Here is a 21292-nt window from a genome sequence, read left to right on the forward strand (position 1 = left end):
AGCTGCCACGAACCCCACAGGCGCACACTGTGAACAAACGTCCATCACAACGACGGGAAAACGTCCATTACGGCGATGAGCCGATCTCTAAACACTGGGTCACTTCCTTCATTTGATCCTTACATTACCAGATGCCCATACATTACCAGATGTCCATACATTACCAGATGCCTACATTATAAAATGCCCATATCTTACCAGATGCCTATATATTGTCACATGGCTATACATGATCAATTCTCTATTACATTATCAGATTCCTATACATTATCAGATGCCCTTGATTGTTAAATTGTATTTCCGGGCACCATTGTCTCGAGGGATGGAGTTAAATTCAAACAAGAGAATAATGAACCAATAAGCAAGGGCACCGAACCACAAATCTGGTCCACATTGGCTCAGGTAAAGCCACTTTAACATCATTTTCACCGCAAGTGCTGCACTCTCACGTGAAGGCTGATTGATGGCGTCTGCCGCAAACTCTAAGCAACCACAGCTTCACGCAGCTTCTAAAGATCAGCAGGTGTCACATTTATCATAAAAGGCTCAGCGTCTGGAAAAGAGGAGAGTGATCATACCTTATTCTTATAATGGGCTCTATATATAAACCAAGCGAAGCGATGCATTACTGGCCCAAATCAGAGTGCAGGGAAATAATAATAATAATTACTGAGTTTGGTAATCGCGCCATTCATATAGCTCTGGGCAATCACAAAAGCCGCTGTTTTTCACAGCGAGAGTCTGCAGTAGTCTCACAGCAGGCGGCAATGTTGAAACGAGTAATCGCAATGGAGTTACTCCAGGGGCAATCTTTCACAAATTATTTTTCACCAAATTTGGATCACGAAGCCGGCACACAACGGCCGACTCTTTTTTTGCGAACGACGGCACGGGAACTTCAGCGTGTACCGTGAACCAGCACGCGCGTATTTCTACGGTTAGTTTAAGACGTAGGAGGGCTTTCGCGACCAACATTATCCATAAGGTTTTTTTTGGGGGGGTTAGGTCGCGTTAATATAAATGTGTCGTTAAACCGGCCACCACCCGACACAGCCAATTAGTAAGGTTTGTCACGTAAACAAAACGTGACAATTCGTTACTAGTTAAGCACACCGGTTGTGTGTTGGTGAGTAAACCCACAACATTTACAATTCGAATTTCCACGGTCAATCACACCTGTAGTATTATTCGGGGGCCGGCCTGCCAGATTCAAACCGCGAACCCTTGCGGCAAGCGGCAATACGCACGGCAGCTGGGGGCCACGTGACCGGAACAAAACACAATTGGCCCACTGCAAGGAGGTTCACGGAGCTACCAGCTTCACTCATGGATGCTCTGATTATGATTATTGTTGTGCTTGTCTACCAAGAAAGGGCTCAGTGGGCGATGGTGCCATGTGTAGTCCCAATTAAGTGGTTTGGCGGTGTAATTTTTCAGCATTGGAATGTTTGGAGAATACCAGTTACATTGTATGCTTTTCGTCACCAATATTATTCATAATAAAAGTTAATTCGTGTTTGATCGCGTCAATATGAATGTGTCGTTAACCCACGACCGCCCGTAACAGCCAATCAGTAGGGTTTGTCACGTAAACAAAAACGTGCCAATTAGATTACCACTTCAGCACACCGGTGTGTTGGAAAGTAAACACGCAACATTTACAATTCGGCTTATCCGGGTTCTTCTGTTTCTCCCCATAGATAAAAACAAAAAAACCTTACAATGTAATAAATAATAAAAGTTATTTTGGGTTAGATCGTGTGAATACTCTCCGATGCACCGGTGTGCTGAAGTCGTAACTAACTGGCACGTTTTAATTACGTGACAAACCTTACTAATTGGCTGTGTCGAGTGGTGGTGGGCTAAAGACACATTTACGCGACCGAACCCAAAGTAACTTTTTTTATCATGAATAGTTTGGTTTATTTAGCTATGGGGAGAAACCGCAGACCGTGGGGAAGCCAAAGGAAAGGAAAGAGAGGCCCAGATTCAGGAATCGAATCCAACCAGACCTTTTTTGCTGTGCGTCTCACAAGTGTTATCCCTGTGCCATCCAATATGCAGCCAATGCATTTTAAAAAAACTTACTCCAAAATGTACCTGCAAACGGTGTACAACGAAGCAATCTTAAATTTGTTTATAGATGCGGCTGTTTTCAAGCCACAAGTTGCAATCGTTTGATTTCATAGGCGAGATACAGAGCAATGTAATCTAGACACATTTAGAAACATCGTCATGTCACATGGGTAACGCAGGAATGAGTTGAAATGTTCGGTTGGCATGTTTATTTCGATGTTCATTAGGCCCACCATTCTCACACGATCATATTGCTAATTTCTTTGCTGGCACTAATTAGGTGCGCTTCTTATTCTCCGCGCGAAAGTCACACATTTAACATTTGATCGCTCGCTCGCATGCTAAACAAAAAAAAACACTCCAATCAGGGTCGGATGTGGCATAACTGTTTCCCCGACAGAACTTTATTTAAGTATAATTGTCCCCCAGTCAGCAGACAACACTGCAGGAATGATTAAGAGTGTTTTCGGTTAATTAGGTCTTCAACTCCCAGCGCAGCGATAGGAAATTAGTAATTACGTGTAGGCGAGCGGGAGTGGGAGGGGCTCCGCTTGCGTCCCGGGGAGGCGGCGCTCGTCCGCTTGGGTGCAGTGCTCCGACAGACACCGGACCAGCCGCCCCGACAGGGTTGCCACGGAGACGCCGGGATCTTCTACCACCCGAAGGAGATTCAACTCCACGAAGCGGTACATGCGTCCGAGCCACTCTGTCTCCTAGGAAACAAACGATCATCAGAGCGACGGAGAACTTTGAAAAACAAAAACCATTTGCTGCTGCCGTGGGGGAAATACATACCTGTCAAATCATACGGTTTACCCGTATTCTTGTATGGGGAAATTGTGTAAAAAAATGTAATTTTTTTTGTGTTTCTCCCTTGTGATGGGACTTTGTAGGATGAACGTTGAGGTTTATGAGGGGCACGGGGTGACCAGTAAGGTCTGAATTGGCCTGTAAGAAGGTCACTGATAAGGGGTTGGACAGCTATGGAAATAGCAACATCTCAGAGACATCTGCAAACTCTAAATTATTTGTTTATTTTTTTCACCAGGAAAGGCCCACTGAGCTACGTAGCTTTTTTTGAGAAGCGACCTGGCCACAAATGATAGCTCAACGAAGATGGCTTACCATCGTGTGGAAACTAATCTCAGTCAAATAATTTAAACGCGTGGTGATGTTGATTCTAAAGGTGGAGGGGAAAAACCGGGGGACACGGAGAAAAATCCACGCGACCATGGGGAGGGAGAGAGAGAGACACACACAAACAAACTCCAAATAAACGCACACTTGGGAAAGAAGAGCAGCTGCCCTGCAGAGAATACAAGGTGCTTCCAGCTGTAACAAACCATCAATCTCTCTTATTGAAAAACATCTACAAGCGTGCAATGCACCATACAGGGGGCACCAGGACACTGAGGACTCGAGGAGCGTCAAAGAAATGCGAAGAAAACCATTAGAATACATAAAAGACACGAGAAGCTGAAAGCATCCCTGAGAGAATGTAAATATAAAAGGATGCATGAGGATTTTTAGTACATGGCCACTTGAAATTAAAAAACAGGATTATCAAAATGGACAAGAATGAAAGCAACGCTAATTGGTGCTTTGAGCAGCATAGGCCTCTCCATCATGGCCGCTGTTATCAACTGGCAACATTATGGCCACTTCATAAAGCAAATCTGCCCTTGCCTTCCCAACTCCCGCCACCCTCGCCCCCCATCACCCCCCCACTTCCCAGTGCCTCACGAACCCACATCCCACCGGACCTCCACCCACACCGCTGTCTGCGTGCAAGGAGTTCGTGGGGGGGGGGGGGGGGGGGGGGGCAGCGGAAAGAGTTTTGAAAAGAGCATCATTAATAATTCATGCAGGCAGATGTGCTCTGCTGGGGGCCTGCCAATCACTCTGCTCGCGCACGGACGGACACGCGCGTGCACCACAGCACGCACCACGGCTTACGCGGGAGGTCACACGAAGCTGTGGGTTAACAAAAAAAACGAACAAGAAGCCAAGGTTTCGCGATCCTCATGACTGGTCGTTAATTATTTTTCTATTTAAGAATTCCCAATGAGAGCGATTTCAATTTCAGATTTTTTTTTGCCACCCCAATTCTCGACGTTGGCAAGGCGGTTGCACGCGTGGCTTCTCCGTGCGCGCGTTCATTCAATTTTCTTATCGCTATTCCCCCCCCCTCCACCCCCGTGCAAGTGAGGGATAAGTCCACACTGATGCACGGTAATTCCGTTGAAACTCGCGAAATAAAAAAAAAGATAGGAACCGTGCATGTATTTTTTTTTTTACATTTCACGCACGCCTGACCTGCGAGGCATTAAGTCGCACAGCGCCTGTCAAACCCGAAACAGCGGGCCTTCACTCACGTGCACACTTCAGCCTTAAGCGGAGAATTCTGATGCTTTCCTAACATTGCCGGACCCCATCCATCTGCCTGTCCATCCGTGTCGATTATATCCACACGTCTGCGCAGAGACCTGGCGCGATGCCAAATCTGGACTCTTGGGATAAGCCCTGAATAGCGTCGAAAGAAAGAGAATGGTCATGGAAGTGATCAAAACGAGAAAGAAGAACACGACTGAATGCATTCTACGCGGCGAAAAATGTTTGTTTAGTTTGTTGTCCTTCCCCTGCACCTCCGTTTAGCACGGTTGGCTACGTACGATGCAAAAGAAGTTCAACGTACGTACACTGACAAAGAACATTACGGACGATGGAAAGGAAGGGGGGGGGGGGAAACGAAAGGAAAGCAAAGGATCGGGATTTTGAAGAAGTTGAAGGGTCACTCGTGGAAAGAGGAGGCAGAGACCGGAGGATGGAGAAGATGTCGGCCAAAGGGACCAGCCGTTACGGCAAAGCAGAAAAGGAGAAGCATCTGACTCCGAAGACGCGGACAGACAACGGTCGCCCGCTTCACGGTGAAGAGTGGGAAATGTCTCCATCATGGCCCACAGCGACTTCCTCTCTGCTCGTCATTACACTCACTCCAGAGTATCCATGACCTCCTGTAATAAACTACTCCCTCTCTCTGATATTTTTGGCTTTGCGTTAACATTGGTGTAACACTGTCCTCCGGGTGACATTTACAACACCGTCTGTCTTTCTCGGATCACGGCTGGGGAATGCGACGGATTATGTTTACACGCTTAACCATCTCCCATTCTCCGTATACTTTAGTCCTGTACTGGCGTTGAAAAGCCAATATTAAGATGTCTTAATATTCGCTGGTATTTGTAGATCTTAGGCTCCATGTAACTCTGTTCCATTTTCCTTCAACTTCACCAACACATCGACATTTCCTCCGGATTCGCCCCAATCACGCCGACAGCTTTGTGTCCGAAATACTTTAGTTGCCATCTCTGCCGTTAGGGTTGGGCTGTCGAGCCTTTTCACCGGTTTCCTGTGGCACAATTTCGCCGGTAGTTCTCCTTGCTGTGAAAGGGATTTGCAACTGAAGTCAATTCCAGCATCGCGCAGTTCAAAAAGCTGTGACCTTCCTCCACTCTGCTGCACCGACCCTCCAGATTTTCACGTGCAGCCATCGGTGGAACGTCCAACGCGCCTTTCCCACAACACCGCCAGGCTGCCCTGGTGAATGTGGCAGGCACATGAACCATGGGATGCACGCCGTCTGCTTCACCGTGGACATTAAGATCCCATGGCGTCATTCCAAAAATAGCAGGCCATTGCACACCGGTGTCATTGTCCACATTGGCCCAATTTTAAATATTACTCTCAAATTAAATTTCGATTTAAAGCTTTCGTGACTGCAATGATTCATCTTCTTTGGTTCTTTCGGTAAAGTCACGTAGAATGAGAATCAAATAATAAATTGATAAAATAAAATAACACAATAATATTCTCACGACGTTTCGGCCACAACACAAGCGGCCTTCATCAGGTGAAGGGACGAGACTGTCTGGTAGGACAGCGCTGGAGTGGACAGTCTCGTCCCTTCACCTGATGAAGGCCGCTTGTGTTGTGGCCGAAACGTCGGGAGAATATTATTGCGTTATTTTATTTTATCAATGTATTATTTTATTCTCATTCTACGTGACTTTACCGAAAGAACCAAAGAAGACTCTCAAATTACTTCATCAGGAAACGCACGGCAACTGCTACCCCCTGCATTAAACACTTGGTAAGGACCCTCCTACGCAAAGAGTCTAAAAGGCTCAGTGAGGGTTTTCTGGGTAAGCAGGCAAAATCATAATCATTTGTGCAAGGCAAGGCTGTGCTTCTTGCCTCCGAAAATGAATGCCATCGTCATTAATCACCATGGCGATCCATGACGCAAGCGGTGGCCAGCGCAAAAGGCCCGGCGGCGCGTTAAGATCGGGCTCACTCGCCGAGCTTTGCTTGTGGCCCGTGCGCTTTGCATCAGCGAGCAGAGGCAGAGCGGAACAGATGGCTTCTTGGACAGAGGAGAAAATCTCGTTTTGAGACGCAAATTCTGGGCGGCGCAGGGGTCGCATGGCATCCGTGCGCAACGGCGCGAGGTGTGCCAGATGCCGCGTGAGTTTTTTGTTTTGTTGCTGTTGTATAAACGCATTCTGCTTCACCTTGTGCAAGGGTGCGATAAGCCGCGCCGATGCGCGTGCCCGCACGTGCGTGCCCAGCGCGTGCGTCCGTGCGCGGAACGCGCGCGAGCTCGCGCGCCCACGCGTTTATTTTTGTGCGTTCGGCCCCGCGTGCACGCTGGCAAAGGATTGTGAGCGGGGCGCGCGTGCGGGCCGAGAGCGGCGGCGTGGCGGTCGGTGCGCCGCCCCGCCGACCCGAGTTCGATTCCCGCTCGCGGTCAACACCGGCGACGATTATCTGGATTGGTGCCGGACCTCCTCCTCCCCTAGGTCGACTCGGACAAAAGGCGGCCGGGCGAGGTGCTGGCCGCCCCGCCCCCTGGTGGGGGGGGGGGGGTGTGCCGTGCCGGCCTTCAAAGGTGCTCGCGTACAGCACTCGCCCCAACAGTCTTTCAAAGTGACGAGGGGGAGCTTTGCATTCGTGGCCGCACACAACTCTGCCTTCTAAACTGAATCAGGACCACGCATGTTTGGTACGCGTGTCGCGTCTGACACGGCGTCACTTTGTTATCTTCGGGGAAAGTTAGAAGTTGCAAACTACTTGTGAAATGGACTGCTATCACGTAAATGCAATACAGAACGTGTAGCAACGTTTACAATCATTGAGATGTTTCATCAGTTTGCAGATGCTCTTTTGCAATGCGCTAAAACTGAAAGAGCGTAATGTTTTCTTGTGTTTTATTGGCAATTTCTTGTTTTCTTTATCTGTACCACTGTATTAATCAATTATGTCCGCAACACGCCGTACCAAAACCAGAAGATTACTCCATTTACCGAGCGTGTGAAGTCTGGCAAAACAGCCTTCGATCGCGGAGTAAAACATCCAACGTTAGAGCGACTTTTGCAATTTGTTTTGAATCACAATTTAGTCTCTGTTTGCCTCTTCGCGGCAAGCAGCGAACACAGCGATGATTACAACGTCAATAGCGGAGCGAGGAGGCGCTGTCTTGTTTTACTCTCACGGCATCGCCGCAGCCTGGTCGCCCGCCACCCCTCACCGTAACGGCGGACTTCGAGCAGCCCCCGGTTGGTCCATTTCACAATGCAACTCAACTGCAGCATTCCCTAAGCCAAATCAACAACAACAACAACAAAACAACCCCGATAACAACGCCTTTAAAAAGAAAAAGTACATGAAGGCAACGTTTCAGGCAATGGTCCTTCATCACGGCGCATTGAGTGGCCTCTCTATGGGCTGTGAAGATGGACCATTGCCTGAAACGTTGCCTCTTATATACATTTTCTTTTTAAAGGCCGTGTTATTGACAAACGCGTTGAGTGCTTTTGTTCTTTGTGCGTGGGCACCACCGCCAAAGCGGCGGCAGCAGCAGCAGCATCGCCAAATGCTGTGTTTGATTCACTAAATCAGTGTCAGCGTAGGAAGTTTTTCACTCAAGTTGCTTTATAGCAACCTCTCCACCATGAAACTCATCTGAAAACGTCACCACGGTGCACCGACTGCCGCAATGCCACCACCCTTAAGCCGCATTGGGCCAGGTGACTCCACGCTGGCAGCTGTGGGCACACCAACGCTCCGTGGTCACGTCCTGGAAAGAGCGCCATATGAATCCTAAATAGAAGTCTAGATGTTATGATGTTCATGAACGTGTTGTTCATCGTATATACATGTGTACACGTTTGTAGTGGCGTAACGCGCGGGGTTAGCAAAGAGAGGGTGCAACTGAGGTCGCACGCATGTCGGCAGGGAGACGTGGATTAGGTGCCGGAGAGGCGGGATTAATTATGGGGAGAAGCATGAATTGAGCGGGTGCATTTGGGGACGAGCAGGTGAGAGCGTTGGGACACGGGGTAGACGCCGGAGAGGCGGGAGATGGAGGCGATGAGAGAGAGCGTGCCGGAGGCGCCGTGGAGACACCAGCTTAATGGGGGGTGAGGACCCAAAATGAGGAGGGATACAAAAGGGAGTGTGGTAATCAACACGGAGAGTTGGATGGTTGGTGCTCAAGGGATGAAGAACACAAGAGTCGAGGAGAAGACGCCTGGGGCCTCGCCCTCGTCACCTCGTCCTCACCAGCACTGTTGGCTGATCACCTGCCGGGGGCAGGGACGAGGGTGGAGGTGTGAGGGAAGCAGGACAGGTTAGCGGAGTATAGAGTGAGAGAGTTAGCGGAGTATAGAGAGAGTTAGCGGAGTATAGAGTGAGAGAGATAGCGGAGTATAGAGAGAGTTAGCGGAGTATAGAGTAAGAGAGATAGCGGAGTATAGAGTGAGAGAGTTAGCGGAGTATAGAGAGAGTTAGCGGAGTATAGAGTAAGAGAGATAGCGGAGTATAGAGTGAGAGAGATAGCGGAGTATAGAGTGAAAGAGATAGCGGAGTACTGAGTGAGAGAGATAGCGGAGTATAGAGTGAGAGAGTTAGTGGAGTGTAGAGTGAGAGAGATAGCGGAGTGTAGAGTGAAAGAGATAGCGGAGTACTGAGTGAGAGAGTTAGCGGAGTATAGAGAGAGTTAGCGGAGTATAGAGTAAGAGAGATAGCGGAGTATAGAGTGAGAGAGATAGCGGAGTATAGAGTGAAAGAGATAGCGGAGTACTGAGTGAGAGAGATAGCGGAGTATAGAGTGAGAGAGATAGTGGAGTACTGAGTGAGAGAGATAGCGGAGTGTAGAGTGAGAGAGTTAGCGGAGTATAGAGTGAGAGAGTTAGCGGAGTGTTGAGTGAGAGAGTTAGCGGAGTATAGAGTGAGAGAGATAGCGGAGTATAGAGTGAGAGAGATAGCGGAGTATAGAGTGAGAGAGTTAGCGGAGTATAGAGTGAGAGAGTTAGCGGAGTACTGAGTGAGAGAGATAGCGGAGTACTGAGTGAGAGAGATAGCGGAGTATAGAGTGAGAGAATTAGTGGAGTATAGAGTGAGAGCGTTAGCGGAGTATAGAGTGAGAGAGTTAGCGGAGTGTTGAGTGAGAGAGATAGCGGAGTATAGAGTGAGAGAGTTAGCGGAGTGTTGAGTGAGAGAGATAGCGGAGTATAGAGTGAGAGAGATAGCGGAGTATTGAGTGAGAGAGTTAGCGGAGTATAGAGTGAGAGAGATAGCGGAGTATACAGTGAGAGAGATAGCGGAGTACTGAGTGAGAGAGATAGCGGAGTATAGAGTGAGAGAGATAGCGGAGTATAGAGTGAGAGAGATAGCGGAGTATAGAGTGAGAGAGATAGCGGAGTATAGAGTGAGAGAGATAGCGGAGTATAGAGTGAGAGAGATAGCGGAGTATTGAGTGAGAGAGATAGCGGAGTATAGAGTGAGAGAGATAGCGGAGTATTGAGTGAGAGAGATAGCGGAGTATAGAGTGAGAGAGATAGCGGAGTATTGAGTGAGAGAGATAGCGGAGTATAGAGTGAGAGAGATAGCGGAGTATAGAGTGAGAGAGATAGCGGAGTATAGAGTGAGAGAGATAGCGGAGTATAGAGTGAGAGAGTTAGCGGAGTATCGAGTGAGAGATTTTTGACTTTTAAACAACTTGTATTGCCGCCAGCAGCAAAAGCACTGGAGGCGATTTCGGTATGAAATACACAAAGTCACCAGCAAACAAATGAAAATAAACGCTACAAATCCACGCGCTGTGGCGCTAAAAGCACCGCGCACAACACGAGAGAAAAGTCACGTGGCTGTGGTGGTCATCGCGCATTCCACGGTGACGAGCGAGCGCTTCAGAAGGTGAACATGAGGGTGCCATGGAGAGAGTTAGCGGAGTATTGAGTGAGAGAGACAGCGGAGAAGAGCGAGGAGACAGAGTGGTTACCGTGCACGATGTGTGCGGAAATGAGCAAATGGAAGTCGGGGAGTTCGGAACAAGGTGAGTGTTAGTGAGGAGCATCCACACTGGATGCAAGGTAAATCAATTGACAGGAGAAAAGCGAAGAGTGTCCGTGTGAGTACGTCACTACACCTTTGTTGAAGCAGCTTAACATCTTATTTATTAATTCGCTCCAGTTTTCTTTTACCCAGGAAAGCTTCACCGACTCTCAAGAACTCCTTTTCAGGAGGGTCCCTGCCAAAGTGCATTTAGGGGGGCGATGATGCGATGTGCAATCCCAATCGAGTACTTTGCAGGTAACATTTTCAGCATTTGGGAAGGTTTGTGCCAACACCAGATACACTCGCATGCTTTTATTTTAGCTATGGGAGGGAGCCGGATAACCGGGAGGAAAATCCACGCAGGATCGAGGGAGAGCTTACAGACTCCACACAGAGAGGCCCCCCGAGTCGGGAATCGAACCGAGGCTCTTCTCGCTGTGAGGCCACCGCTGCAGCGCCACGCCCGGCCACCCTCAAGGCCGGTGACGTCTTAACGCCGGGCCTGGACCTTGAATGCCCGTCACAGTGAGAATGGCACACGACAGGCACACGACAAGCACACGTGTGTCAAAACATCCAAGAGGGGAAATAACCGATGCAGGGGCTCGATTAAACCGTTCAGTTCGCGTTTTATATGCAAACGTTGTTAGAGCCACTCATCGGGCAGTTGTTATTAAACACTTCAATTAGTGAAATCGTTTCATTGACATTCATCGACGTTAATGCCTGCATGTTATTTAACCGAGGTGGATATAACACTTTGGTTTATTTCTTTTATTTTAAAACGCTTAAGCCTAATTAACGCCGCAGTTGATTCTCAACAGTACAAGTCAGTCTGGGCACGGCCAACAGTTAATGTTCCACGTGTGAATTGAAGAGAGCTTCACTGCGCCGCATGACGACAACTATGAACCGCCAATGCTTTTTAAAACGCGCGTGCAGGGGCCTGTGCAGCACATAGGTGTGTTGTGTATTCCAACTTCCTCCCGGCGATCGCGTTGCTTGGGACAATGCTGCAGCTCAGGACTCCAGACCACGACAACGCACCAGACTGAGGAGTTTCCATTTTTAACCGCTCACCCCTCCGCGACCGACGTGTGACAACTTTAATTTGCGGACGCCAGGACAAGACTTGCAATGACGAGATGACAGACTGCTGCTCGGTCTGTTAAAATGAACGGAAGCATCCAACGGTGTGAAAGCACAATTAAGCGGTACGTGCGTACGTACGTTGAACTTCTTTCGCACCGCACGTAGCCAACCGTGCAAATCGCAGGTGCGGAGGAAGGACAACTAAACACAAAAAAGCAGTTCTAAAGAAATTAGTTCTCCCCATCTAGATTTAAAAGTGCACAGCTCCAGTGGCTTCCTAATACACTATCATGCGTTGGTGAAATCAGGCCAAAACAGGCCCGATTGCTATCAGGGTGCCAAACATTCCAAGTACACTCACCGACTGAGCCCTCTGGCCTCACCGCCCAACTATGCCCCCCCCCCACGCAAAGGTACCGTCGTCATTCACGCTCACACAGGACGCCACCGCTGACCGTCTCAAAACGAAATCCAGAGTGCGTACGGCAGAAAAGCGGCGCGCCACCGAAGCCGCTGGTAGGGGTGGCGAGCGGGAGAGCCGCGGCACACGCACACACCCCCGCTCGTGCATCCTGTCCCCCCCCCCCAAGGTCCATGAGCTCTGGCCACACCGGGGGGACACAATTTAGACGAGAGGTTCCTTTCCCTGGGCAAGGAGACAAATCTGTCGGCCAAGTCTCAAGAGGTAATCCTAGAGGCGCGCGATTGAGGGATCGCAGTGACACCGCTGCATTCGTCCTCCTCGGCTCTGGCCGCCAAAAAGAATGGCATTCTGTCTCGTGTTGACATTTATGTTTGCCTTGCAACATTTATTTTTTGTATCCACCTCAGAGATTAAGAGTTGTTGATCATAGGAATCCTTTGTTTGAGCTGTGGGCGGGCGGTTACTCCAAAGGATATTTTCCTGTTGCAAAGCACGGCTTGAGTTTTTTCATTTTGCACGAAATGATTGCGAGGGAGGGGGGGAGGTATGGGTGAAAAAAAACAAATTTGTGAAAACACAGCACAACAAAAACAACATAAATCACTTCGCCACAAAAGCCAACGGCGTTTGCACCGACGGTGTGCACTTTCAAATATATGGGCTACAACTCCTGGGCTTGAACAACGAAAATTTCATTTTTTGGTCTTTGAATATTCTTAACTGTGCAGTGCACAATTGGTGATGACCACCAGACACCACGACGACGAGACAAAGGGATGTGCCACTCGATGATGAAAGACAACCTCACCCTCACCGAGGCGTGTACTCGTGCGCGTTTCCATGCAACTGGCAATGATTTGTGCTTGAGTGCAAGTCTAAATGTAGAACCTTTGTTTGGAGGTGCGAGCACACGTGTGGATACACAGTGCGAGTAGGCAACGGTGGTGGAGCGCTTCGCTACGAACCCGGCGACCCGAGTTCGATTCCTGCTCACGATCAACGCCGGTGACGATTATCTGAACCGGTCCTGGGCCTCCCTTAGGTCGACTCAGCCTCAAATGAGTAACTGGTGTGGGGTATAAACATCGCCATTGGGGAGACAAAGGCGGTCAGGCGTGGTGTGGCCCACCCACCCCCTCGTGTGCCGTGCCGGCCTTTCATAGGTGCTCGCTAACAGCACTTGCTCCGACAGTATGTTAAGGCTACACGGGGGATCTTTGTCTTTGTATATATTATTTAACACACACCAAATTAAATTAAAAACCGTTCCAATAGAATCGATGCCATCACATTTGCACCTTCACAATCCACGTTAAAAACACTGTAGTCTATCATTAAAAAAAATAACATGATTAATATTACAGGTCACTGCAGTGTTAATTATTTCCTTGAACATTAATTTGCTGTTAAAACTATTACAGCATTAATTTTCACATTTACGTGGTTCAATATAGTTGATCAACGCCTGTCATCCATCGCCACGGTGTACTTCCACATCCTCGCAAAATGCATCCGTCTCACGATTGGATTTCTGCTCATTACTTTGTAACGCGTTCCAACGCGAGTTAAAAGCATCAATTCGCTCGCTCTCAATTATCTGCCGCCGCGTTGGCAGGGCTGCAAAAGGCACGGTTAACAACAACAACAACAAAGACAACTCAATGCGTTCGTCAAATAACTCTGCGGGCCTTAGAAGGAAAAAAAGATACAACGCACAAAGTTTTGGCAGAATGGCCCTTCCTCATGGCGTTGTCCTATGAAGAAGGTCCCATTGCCTTTATGAAGAAAGGCAACGTTGGGGACAATGCCCCCCCGCCCCCCCCCCAGCCTATCTGCGCTCAGAAGAAGGAACACTGCTCAAATACGTCGCCCCAATATTGTTCCTGCGAGTGGCACACGGTGTTAATGACTCAATGCGTTGAGTCTAGAGCGGTGGTTACCGACCTTTGCGAGTGTGCCGACCCCCCCCCCCCCCCCCCTTATTCAACCTCCAAACATTTAGCACGCCGCCACCACCACTACCACACGCTACCCAGTAGTTACTTTAAACTTGTACATTTCCGTGACGAGGCTACCTACTACTACTACGTAGGTAGTAGTAAGTAGTAGTACGTAGTAGTAGGCTGCCTACTACTACGTACAGTGAGGGAAAAAAGTATCTGATCCCCTGCTGATTTTGTACGTTTGCCCACTGACAAAGAAATGATCAGTCTATAACTTTAATGGTAGGTTTATTTGAACAGTGAGAGACAGAATAACAACAACAAAATCCAGAAAAACGCATGTCAAAAATGTTATAAATTGATTTGCATTTTAATGAGGGAAATAAGTATTTGACCCCGTCTCAATCTGAAAGATTTCTGGCTCCCAGGTGTCTTTTATACATGTAACGAGCTGAGATTAGGAGCACAGTCTTAAAGGGAGTGCTCCTAATCTCAGCTTGTTACCTGTATAAAAGACACCTGTCCACAGAAGCAATCAATCAGATTCCAAACTCTCTACCATGGCCAAGACCAAAGAGCTCTCCAAGGATGTCGGACAAGATTGTAGACCTACACAAGGCTGGAATGGGCTACAAGACCATTGCCAAGCAGCTTGGTGAGAAGGTGACAACAGTTGGTGCGATTATTCGCAAATGGAATAAACACGAAAGAACTGTCAATCTCCCTCGGCCTGGGGCTCCATGCAAGATCTCACCTCGTGGAGTTGCAATGATCATGAGAACGGTGAGGAATCAGCCCAGAACTACATGGGAGGATCTTGTCAATCATCTCAAGGCAGCTGGGACCATAGTCACCAAGAAAACAATTAGTAACACACTACGCCGTGAAGGACTGAAATCCTGCAGCGCTCGCAAGGTCCCCCTGCTCAAGAAAGCACATATACATGCCCGTCTGAAGTTTGCCAATGAACATCTGAATGATTCAGAGGACAACTGGGTGAAAGTGTTGCGGTCAGACGAGACCAAAATGGAGCTCTTTGGCATCAACTCAACTCGCCGTGTTTGGAGGAGGAGGAATGCTGCCTATGACCCCAAGAACACCATCCTCACCGTCAAACATGGAGGTGGAAACATTATGCTTTGGGGGTGTTTTTTTCTGCTAAGGGGACAGGACAACTTCACCACATCAAACGGACGATGGACGGGGCCATGTACCATCAAATCTTGGGTGAGAACCTCCTTCCTTCAGCCAGGGCATTGAAAATGGGTCGTGGATGGGTATTCCAGCATGACAATGACCCAAAACACACGGCCAAGGCCACAAAGGAGTGGCTCAAGAAGAAGCACATTAAGGTCCTGGAGTGGCTTAGCCAGTCTCCAGACCTTAATCCCATAGAAAATCTGTGGAGGGAGCTGAAGGTTCGAGTTGCCAAACGTCAGCCTCGAAACCTTAATGACTTGGAGAAGATCTGCAAAGAGGAGTGGGACAAAATCCCTCCTGAGATGTGTGCAAACCTGGTTAACCAACTACAAGAAACGTGTGACCTCTGTGATTGCCAACAAGGGTTTTGCCACCAAGTACTAAGTCATGTATTGCAGAGGGGTCAAATACTTATTTCCCTCATTAAAATGCAAATCAATTCATAACATTTTTGACACGCGTTTTTATGGATTTTTTTGTTGTTATTCTGTCTCTCACTGTTCAAATAAACCTACCATTAAAATTATAGACTGATCATTTCTTTGTCAGTGGGAAAACGTATAAAATCAGCAGGGGATCAAATACTTTTTTCCCTCACTGTAGGTAGTTGTAGGTAGCCTTGCGTATCACCACCAGGGTTCCACGGACCACAGGTTGGGAACCGCTGGAGCAAAAGTGACCCACGGATTTATCCATCACCCCCCCCCCTCTGCCCCCCGGCACCCGCTCCCCTCCCAAGTAAATTTGACGAGCTGTCGTGAAACCAGGTCCCTATTTCATTCGTGGAGTCTTTGTTTGCGTTTTCGGGTGTACCTCGACGCCATTAGCCTCAAGGTGACAAGCCCAGACCATTTGTGTGCAAATCGTGTACAACTTTGCTCGTCTCAAATGAGGATGAATTTTGAAACAAGTTGAATTGCCACGTGCGCAAATTAACATGGCACAGGCGGAGGACTCTCAGCAATAATGCGCCGACGACAAGTGTCACGTTTATGTGTGGGAAAACTGTAGCTGTGTATAGTGTAGGGCAGCTGTACATAGTGTAGCTGTCTGCAGGTTAGAGCAGCTGTGTATAGTGTAGGGCAGCTGTATGTGGTATAGAGTAGCTGTGTGTGGTATAGTGTAGCTGTATATAGTGTAGGGCAGCTGTATGTAGTATAGAGTAGCTGTGTGTGGTATAGTGTAGCTGTGTGTGGTATAGAGTAGCTGTACATAGTGTAGGGCAGCTGTCTGCAGGTTAGAGCAGCTGTGTATAGTGTAGGGCAGCTGTATGTGGTATAGAGTAGCTGTGTGTGGTATAGTGTAGCTGTGTGTGGTATAGAGTAGCTGTACATAGTGTAGGGCAGCTGTCTGCAGGTTAGAGCAGCTGTGTATAGTGTAGGGCAGCTGTATGTGGTATAGAGTAGCTGTGTGTGGTATAGTGTAGCTGTGTGTGGTATAGAGTAGCTGTACATAGTGTAGGGCAGCTGTCTGCAGGTTAGAGCAGCTGTGTATAGTGTAGGGCAGCTGTATGTGGTATAGAGTAGCTGTGTGTGGTATAGTGTAGCTGTGTGTGGTATAGAGTAGCTGTACATAGTGTAGGGCAGCTGTCTGCAGGTTAGAGCAGCTGTGTATAGTGTAGGGCAGCTGTATGTGGTATAGAGTAGCTGTGTGTGGTATAGTGTAGCTGTGTGTGGTATAGAGTAGCTGTACATAGTGTAGGGCAGCTGTCTGCAGGTTAGAGCAGCTGTGTATAGTGTAGGGCAGCTGTATGTGGTATAGAGTAGCTGTGTGTGGTATAGTGTAGCTGTGTGTGGTATAGTGTAGCTGTCTGCAGGTTAGAGCAGCTGTGTATAGTGTAGGGCAGCTGTATGTGGTATAGAGTAGCTGTGTGTGGTATAGTGTAGCTGTATGTGGTATAGAGTAGCTGTGTGTGGTATAGAGTAGCTGTGTGTGGTATAGTGTAGCTGTGTGGTATAGAGTAGCTGTGTGTGGTATAGTGTAGCTGTGTGTGGTATAGAGTAGCTGTGTGTGGTATAGTGTAGCTGTGTGTGGGATAGTGTAGCTGTGTGTGGTATAGAGTAGCTGTGTGTGGTATAGTGTAGCTGTGTGTGGTATAGAGTAGCTGTGTGTGGTATAGTGTAGCTGTGTGTGGTATAGAGTAGCTGTGTGTGGTATAGTGTAGCTGTGTGTGGCATAGAGTATCTGTGGAGCTTGCCACTAAGATGATTATTCAACATCGCCTTGCCAGGCACGCTGAGGAGAGGCTTGCGGAGCCCCAATGCGGTTTCAGGAAAGGGCGGTCCTGCACAGATGCCATATTTTCTGTCCGTCTGCTACAGCAGAGGTGTAGGGAATTCCAACAAGACCTACATTTCTGCTTTATTCACCTGGTCAAGGCCTATGATACCATCAGTAGGCCTGGGCTCTGGGTTGTTCTTCGTGCTTTCCCTGACCCTCTGCTCACGATCATTAAGGACCTTCATGATGGTGAGCAGGCCCGGGTAAAACTACGTGGCCGGGAGATGGAGCCATTCCCTGTACACCTTGGGGTGCGACAGGGATGTCCTCTGGCTCCCACATTATTTAACATCTATTTCGACCACGTAGTTCGTGAAGCCTTCAATAGCTGTACCAGAGGAATTTCCATCTGGTATAGACACAATGGGAGGCTGATCGATGCCCGGGTGCGGTCAAGGAATGGCTCCCTATTGCTCAACTATGTTATGTATGCCGATGATCTGGTAATTGCTGCTCACTCAGAGGAGGAGTTGGAGGCGTTGCTGCTGAACCTGGAGCTTGCCACTAAGAGGTGGGGCGTTACCATCAGCCCCACCAAAATTAAGCACCTGCCTGGGTATTTTGTACCATCGGACACTCCACCACAGGGAGAAAGACACGTAAACTCCAAATATACAGCGTCAAGGTCGGGATCGAACCAAGGACTTCTTGCATACCAGGCGAGGTAGTTAACATTTTGCCACCGCAGCAATAATGACCATTATGATGGGTTTGTTCTTGTCATTTAAAATATTTGATTAAGCTATGCTAGCGAAAGGGTGCCAAAGGTGTCCCCCAAAGCTATTATGCCATATTAAGCAGTATGGGATTTGATTGCCTTGAAATGTTTATTCAGATTTGGCTGAATTTATTTGCCAAATTAGTCCCAGCTTGCATTGCAATATATAAACATTCAAGGTGCAACGTGTTGGCCAAATCATCACGTGCACAAACTCAATAAGCGAGCGATGAATCGTAATGCTGGCCGCGAACACCGTACAACGTGTTGCGGTCGCTCTGTGCATCATAACAGGACGCGAGAGTGGTAATTGTTGCGAACACAATTTATAGTGTGACCACAGTATTCTATTATTTATCCTTTATTTAACCGGAAGATTAAATAAGTCCCTTGAGACGCAAGGGAAATTGCAAGGGAAGCTTTTGCAAGGGGCGAACTGGGTCACGTAAAACCCGAGAGTACTTTGCGAATAAGGATAAACACTATTGAAGAAATGAGAATAGATTTTACCCTTTCCAACAATAAAACAGGAGGTGTTATGATGTTCCAACACCAAATAGAAACCTTTTTTGCAAAGAATCAATTCTGCATTAACCACACACAGTACGTGTGGTGAACATGCAGACAAACATGCTCATATAATATAATAGATGGCATTGTCTTGGAAACTAATTGGCCTACACCAGAGACAGCCTTCTTTAGGGCCTAGTCTCACCACTGTCAGACCAGACAACAACCCCAAAAGGTGAAAAGCACAAAGACAATGCCACTATCAGAGAATTTACAGCTCGGAGTGAGCAGCTACAAAAATGGGATATTTTTGCCATAATTACCAAGGATAAATACTGCACTGGGAACGCTTCGCAGCCCCGTATTTTGAGAACACTTTAATTGTCATAAAGGAACATCGACGAGTACATAATTGTTTCTGTTGGCAGTCATCGTTACACACGCGCGGCTCTGCCACGGAAATGCACCAAGGGGTGCCCCGAAGCGCGCATCGCCACCCACGCACCGCCGCGGGAAGCAACGGAGAAGGGCAATTAAGGGGGCGCTCTCCCGCTATGGGGAGAGTGCCTGCTGCAGCCACGCGACTAACCAGAGTGCCTGCTACAGCCACACGACTGGGGAGAGTGCCTGCTACAGCTACACGACTAACCAGAGTGCCTGCTGCAGCCACGCGACTAACCAGACTGCCTGCTACAGTCACACGACTAACCAGAGTGCCTGCTACAGTCACACGACTAACCAGAGTGCCTGCTACAACCACACGACTGTGAAAAGTGCCTGCTGCAGCTACACGACTAACCAGAGTGCCTGCTACAGTCACACGACTAACCAGAGTGCCTGCTACAGTCACACGACTAACCAGAGTGCCTGCTACAACCACACGACTGTGAAAAGTGCCTGCTGCAGCTACACGACTAACCAGAGTGCCTGCTACAGCTACACGACTGGGGAGAGTGCCTGCTACAGCCACGCGACTAACCAGAGTGCCTGATACAGTCATACGACTGGGGACAGTGCCTGCTACAGCCAAACGACTAACCAGAGTGCCTGCTACAGTCACACGACTGTGAAGAGTGCCTGCTGCAGCCACGCGACTAACCAGAGTGCCTGCTACAGCCACACGACTGGGGAGAGTGCCTGCTACAGTCACGCGACTGTGAAGAGTGCCTGCTACAGTCACACAACTAACCAGAGTGCCTGCTACAGTCACACGACTAACCAGAGTGCGTGCTACAGTGACACGACTAACCAGAGTGCCTGCTACAGTCACACGACTAACCAGAGTGCCTGCTACAGCCACACGACTGGGGCACGCCTTTTCCGTTCGTGGCAATGAAGCACAATGTGGAAATACTGGCACGGCAATGCTCTGTTTGCATGTGTGCATGTCGGCAAGAACAGCGGTGCAGCGGTTAACGCGTGGGGGTTCGATTCGCGCTCACGGCCAACAGCAGTGACGATTATCTGAATCTGTCCTGGGCCTCCCTTAAGTCGACTCAGCCTCAAATGAGTACCTGGTGCGGTGTGTAAACATCACCACTGGGGAGACAAAGGCGGCCGGGCGTGTTGCTGGCCACCCACCTCCTCGTTTGCCGTGTCGGCCTTCATAGGCGCTCGCTAACTACATTTTGCCCAAGTCTGTTACAGGCTACACGGGGGAGTCGGTCTTTTTTCGTGTCAGCAAAAGGTGCGTGCATGCAAGGTGCTTGCTTGTGTGCACGTAGGCATGCGTGTATGTACGTGTAAACTCTTCTTTGCCTTGTTATGGATGTGTATGTGGCATGCATTAAAAAGTAATTCTCTCTTCATAGCAGCTCTGTTCAAATCAAATTGACTAAATTACAAAAGTGGCCTCTCTGACCCTCACCAACTCCTACCTTTGCGCATAATCACAAAATATAAATGAAAAGGATCATTAAATAAGACATCCCATTTTCGTGTACACCCCCCCCCCCCCACCCTTAATACGAATGAAATACTTACGTTAAATTAATTAGCAAATTGCCCTTTGTTGTGCGTAAGATAACCAAAATTTGGTAAAATTGGCCAAAAAGAGGAAAATTACCTAAAAGTTGCAAAGTGCACAACGGAATGTCAAAGTGGCTAAACTGAGAACATGACGACAATGCTGTGGGTCTACAATCCAATGAGGCCCCACGTTGCTCCCCTCAGGTTGTGTGCTAACACTATTTAAATCTGTTCCTTTCTGGGTTCAACTTGCAACGTTGTTTCAGGAGCCAGTCGAGGTGCTTTGGGCACCTGGTAAAGGATGCCCCCCGGTAGACTCCCCCTGGAACTCTACCGGGCAGCAGCAGCAGCAGCGTCCCACTGGGCGAAGACCCCGGGGCCGGGCCAGGACCACGCTGCTGCTGGCGGGATGACGTCGCTCGGCTGGCCTGGGAACGCCTGGGGCTTCCCCAGAAAGTGCTAGAGTCTGTGTACAGTAGTGTATAGTGTATATTAATGCATAGTAGTGTATAGTGTATATTAATGCATAGTGTGTATCGTGTAGTAGTGTATATTAATGCATAGTGTGTATCGTGTAGTAGTGTATATTAATGCATAGTGTGTATCGTGTAGTAGTGTATATTAATGCATAGTAGTGTATAGTGTAGTAGTGTATATTAATGCATAGTAGTGTATAGTGTAGTA

The 21292-nt window shown here is 48.4% G+C and overlaps 1 protein-coding gene and 1 long non-coding RNA gene across 3 annotated transcripts in view; one reads left to right on the plus strand and one right to left on the minus strand.

The window, feature by feature from the left end:
• CTC1 (CST telomere replication complex component 1) overlaps positions 1–21292 on the minus strand; it is a 130044-nt gene that overhangs the window by 84059 nt on the left and 24693 nt on the right. For both annotated transcript variants that reach the window (XM_032968633.2, XM_076073003.1), the window contains exon 3: positions 2596–2789. In XM_032968633.2, coding sequence (XP_032824524.2) covers positions 2596–2789 — 194 coding nt within the window. The remainder of the gene's footprint in view (positions 1–2595; positions 2790–21292) is intronic.
• LOC142930505 (uncharacterized) lies at positions 5736–21289 on the plus strand. The gene is made up of 3 exons (XR_012946440.1): positions 5736–6600; positions 20875–21209; positions 21244–21289. It is a non-coding gene; the product is annotated as an uncharacterized LOC142930505 (long non-coding RNA).

The sequence above is a fragment of the Petromyzon marinus genome, chromosome 40 (genome assembly GCF_048934315.1).
Source record: "Petromyzon marinus isolate PM22_M1 ecotype Great Lakes invasive population chromosome 40, UKy_Petmar_22M1.pri1.0, whole genome shotgun sequence".
NCBI lineage: Eukaryota > Metazoa > Chordata > Hyperoartia > Petromyzontiformes > Petromyzontidae > Petromyzon > Petromyzon marinus.